Source organism: Penaeus chinensis, chromosome 42 (assembly GCF_019202785.1).
Source record: "Penaeus chinensis breed Huanghai No. 1 chromosome 42, ASM1920278v2, whole genome shotgun sequence".
Classification (NCBI taxonomy): Eukaryota; Metazoa; Arthropoda; class Malacostraca; order Decapoda; family Penaeidae; genus Penaeus; species Penaeus chinensis.
The window spans coordinates 3600871-3605870 of record NC_061860.1 but is presented as its reverse complement, the minus strand read 5'-3'; the positions used below and the strand labels follow the sequence as shown (position 1 = coordinate 3605870).

The 5000-nt window shown below is 41.0% G+C and overlaps 1 protein-coding gene across 1 annotated transcript in view; it reads left to right on the top strand.

Annotated features, from left to right (window-relative positions):
* LOC125047846 (b(0,+)-type amino acid transporter 1-like) overlaps positions 1-5000 on the top strand; it is an 81511-nt gene that overhangs the window by 61774 nt on the left and 14737 nt on the right. The window contains exons 5-6 of the mRNA XM_047646358.1: positions 218-319; positions 2822-3064. Of these exons, the coding sequence (XP_047502314.1) occupies positions 218-319; positions 2822-3064 (345 nt within the window). The remainder of the gene's footprint in view (positions 1-217; positions 320-2821; positions 3065-5000) is intronic.

Genomic DNA, 5000 nt, shown 5'->3' with positions numbered 1-5000 from the left:
CACTCACCTCTTACTCCCTCCCCCCCACTTACCCCTTTCTCCCTCTGCCCCCACTTTTCCCCGCCAAACCCCCCCAAGTCACCCCCCACTTACCCCCCAACTCATCCCCACTTACCCCCCTCAACTCACTCCCACTTACCCCCCAACTCACCCCCACTTACCCCCACTTACCCCCCCCCCCCAACTCACCCCCACTCACCCCCTCCTTCCTCTACAGGTTCGGGAATTTTCGTAAGTCCAAAAGGCCTGCTGGAGCGCACAGGAAGCGTCGGCCTCAGTCTCATTATATGGGCAGCGTGCGGTCTGCTCTCCCTGCTGGGTAAGTTAGCAAGGGTATGATGAGGGTATGATGAGGGTGATTTTGGATAATGATTCATGAGGTTTTCGATTTTATTATGTTTTTTTTTTAGGATGGGGGGTTAATTTTATTTTATTTATTTGTTTATTGTTTTTGTTTCGTTATTTTTTTTATATTTTTTTTTGAGAGGGGGTGGCGGTCAACGGATTATCGGTGAGTTTATGGTGTTTTTTTTTGTGCCTTTGTGTCGAGGAGGGTAATGATGATTTTTCTTTTCATTTCCTTTATTTTTCTTCTCCGTCGCAGGTTTCCCCCACCCGAGTTCGACTGGTGTTGTGAAATGCGGGTTGCGGCGCCGTAGATTTTGTGACTTCTATATATGTTTGGTAGTGCAGTTGTGTGTGTATTCTCTCTCTCTCTTCTCTCTCTCTCTCTCTCTCTCTCTCTCTCTCTCTCTCTCTCTCTCTCTCTCTCTCTCTCTCTCTCTCTCTCTCTCTCTCTCTATCTATCTATCTATCTATCTCTCTTTTCTTTCTCTCTCTCTCTCTCCTTTCTCTCTCTCTCTCTCTCTCTCTCTCTCTCCTTTCTCTCTTTTCTTTCTCTCTCTCTCTCTCCTTTCTCTCTTTCTCTCTTTTCTTTCTCTCTTTTCTCTCTCTCTCTTTTCACTCTCTCCCTCTCTCTCTCTCTTTCTTTCTTTCTCTCTTTCTCTCTTTCTCTCTTTCTCTCTTTCTTTCTCTCTCTCTCTCTCTCTCTCTCTCTCTCTCTCTCTCTCTCTCTCTCTCTCTCTCTCTCTCTCTATCTCTCTCTCTCTCTCTCTCTCTCTCTCTCTCTCTCTCTCTCTCTCTCTCTCTCTCTCTCTCTCTCTCTCTCTCTCTCTCTCTCTCTCTCTCTATCTCTCTCTCTCTCTCTCTCTCTCTCTCTCTCTCTCTCTCTCTCTCTCTCTCTCGATGTATTATTAACATTTTAACACGCTACCATATTACAGAACTACGACAAGATAAAGCTGTACTGAGAAGATAATAAGAACTAGAGAAATATTTGGTGAAAATAGGTCGATAACATGTACGGGTCAGGAAGGCTTTACAAAAAAAGAAAAAAAAAAAAAAAAATGGTTCTCACGTGAATCACGGTGATAATAATCTTTATTCTTCTTCACAGGTTTTCTGCTGTTGTTGGTGATTATTTATCTTATTTTTCTTCTCTTGTTTCTTACTTTTAGGCAGCATGTATTCGTATAATTATTGTCTTGTTGTTATTATCATTATCATGGGTATTATTATGGTTACTGTTGGTAATTAATATCATCATTATTATCAGTCATTACTGGTAATGCTTATTCTTATTATTGTTATTATCATTGTCGTTATCATTATGTAGCTGCCACTGTCATTATCATTATCATCACTACAATAATTGCTGTTATTATCATCATTATCATCATCGCCATTGACTATTTTTCTCTCTCTTTAGGCAGTGGTTTGATGTATTGCAATATATTCCATGTTATATCGTCGTGTTATTGTCATATGAATATAGGCCTACATACAGTTGACTAGGCGCTGGTCTGGAGGAAGCGAGGCACCGTCTTCATGATTTTTTAACCCTTTACTGCAAGCTAGAGTAGGCCTAGAGCACTGCCACCTATTTTTCATTTTTTTCTTGGTTAAACTACTTAAATTGATCCAAGAAAATGCGTAGATCCTTATAAAAATGGTATTTAAATGCTAGAAAAAGTAATTTTATGGTATTAAAGATATTTTTAACTTGCGTGTAGGTGGTGGTGCCTTAGGCTTATACATATATATATATATATATATACACACAATGCTTGGCAGTCTGTGGGTTAACCATTGTTATCTTTAACCTTTTGTTATCCTTATCTATGCAGCACACATAACTGTTATCTTTTTTCTCACCCTTTCTTTCCTGCTTCCTTCTCCTGGACTCTGCGGGATTTCTTCAATTTTGCCGCCAATGCTGTGTGGTGCGGCCTCCACCTCCTCCTCGGCCGGTCCGTCTGCGGGTGGTCTTTACGGCTCTGCTGACGTCGCTGCAATTGTTGAAAAAAAAAAAATATTGTACATATTTCCGCCACCTGGGTGTTGTCTGTTTTTTTTTTATTTTTTTTATTTTTTTTTTTAATTCTTATTATGATTTTTTTTTTGTCTTATTGCTATCTTTCATGTTATCGATCGTATTATGTATGTGTATATATATATATATATATATATATATATATAAATATATATAAAACGCCTGTTCATTGCGTCGCATGTACATATGTTCATATATGTACACATGTATTATAAATACATATGTGGTGTCACTCTCGTATGACCCTTTTACACTACGTCACCGCATGCCACTTCATACCCATCCCCTAAAACATACACACATGGCGTCAATCCCCCCCCCCACCCACCCACCCCCTCTTTCCCCCCTCCCCTCCCCCCCCCCCCCCCCCCCCCCCCCCCCCCCCCCCCCATTTTTGCAACATGCACGAACCAACACCACCGACACCAGGCGCATTGTGTTACGTGGAGCTAGGCTGCATGATACCCTCCTCAGGGGCGGAACATACGTACTTCATGACGGCTTTCGGGCATCTTCCGGCGTTCCTGTTCGCCTGGGTGTCCATTATCATTTTGAAGCCTGCCATGTTAGCCATTATCTGCCTCTCCTTCTCCAAGTACTTGGTGGAGGCTTTCGCGTCCGACTGTGAACCACCTCTGACGGCTATCCAGCTGCTGGGGGCGTTGACCATAGGTGAGTGTGGGCTGGGGACGGATACGGGGGGCGTGGGTGTGGGTATGGGAGGGGGGAGGGGGACGGATAGGGTGGATGTGGGTGTGGGTATGGGAGGGGGGAGGGACGGATAGGGTGGGCGTAGGGGTGGGTATGGGAGGGGGAAGGATAGGGTGGATGTGGGTGTGGGATAAGTTTGGTGGGGGTGGGTATGGAAGGGGGGGGGGGTGTGGGTAGGTCAGGGTAGGTCCGTTGGGTAGGTGGTCGTGTGGGTGTGGGTATGGAAGGGTGTGGGTAACTGAGGGAGAGATCTGATGGGGTTAGCATTTAGGTGCGTTGGTATGGGGGCGGGTGGGTGGGTGGGTGGGACGGGGTTGCAGACGAATATTGATTTAGGGAAAGGATGGGCGTGGGTAGGCGTGGGGGGGTAGGGGTAGCCCGGGTATGCTAGGATGCCTTAAATGGGCGTGTGTGAGGATGAGCAGAGGAAGATTGATGACCAGCGTCCATAACAAAGGGAGACAGAGAGGGGAGAACAGACCGTGGGCGTTTTATATTATTTTTTATTTATTCATATTATCATTTTTTAAATATTCTTATTTTAGGAAGTAAGGTTAAAAGAGGGATGGAGATATTTTTTTCGTTTCTTTTTGGAGTATGGTCATGAGTATATTCCAAAACATGGGCATAGATAGAGTATAGTATATAGATAGTATATAAATATATATTGATAGATACTGTGTATAGATATAGATAGGTATAGACAGATTGAAGAGAACATAACAGTTATCCTGAAGGAAGATTTCAAACAAATGTTGAAAGCAAAACTGATGAAAGAGATGAAAGGAAATAAAAAAAAAAAAAAAAACAGAATTCAAAGATATGAAAGGAAATAAAAGAAAAACTGAAATCCAAGATATGAAAGTCAGAAGAAGCAAGATCAAGAAGCTGAGATAAAAATGTCAAGATGAAAGAAGAAGGGAACTTGAATATAAAAAGAACTTCCAAGATTTTATGTCTGTTCTTTGATTTATAATGTTTCCCGTTTTCTGTCATTCCGTATCGCCATGAAAAGATTTCCCGTTTTCTGTCATTCCGTGTCGCCATGAAAAGATTTCCCGTTTTCTGTCATTTCGTGTCGCCATGAGAAGATTTCCCGTTTTCTGTCATTCCGTGTCGCCATGAAAAGATTTTCCGTTTTCTGTCATTCCGTGTCGCTATAAAAAAAGAATTCCCGTTTTCTGCCATTCCGTGTCGCCTTCAAAGAAAATGGATTTCCTTCCTGCACGTTCCAACCTTGCTTGCTCTAGCTTTTCTTTCCTTTTAATTTATGTTGCACATTTTTTTTAGTTTTTGTGTGATGTGTGCCGTTTTGTAATAATATGACTTCTTATTCTAGATTTATTTTGCTTCAGACTTTTATTTCAGATGTACATGCCAGTCTTTTTCCAGCATGCGTAGTGATATTTTCGTCATATAAATAGACAATTATTTTTTCAGGACAATTTAAGCTTGTGTATCTTAGTTAATGTTTACCTTTGTTTTTTTCAGTGTTTTATAATTTTGCTTTTTACAGTTATTATGCTATTGTGTTCTTTTGTTTTGCATGAATTTGTCTCATTACCTGACAGTGTCTTTTGTGTTTGGTTTATTTTGTTATTTTCAGCTTGATATACATCACACGCATATATCCTGTGTGTGGATATTTGAGTGACATCTTTTTGTTAAGTTATCGTTATTAATATTAGTTTCCATTGCGTAGAATGTTATTGATATTATTTGTATTTCCCCCTCTTCATTTTTATTTTAACCCTGCACTCCCTATTCACCTAGTCGTGTTGCTGACTGTGTAATCCCAGAAGCAAAATAGTACAAATATTATAACCTGCATAAGCTTTTCATCTTATCCTGTAGTTTTATTTATTCATTTTTTTTATGGATGAAGTAGAGCCTAATT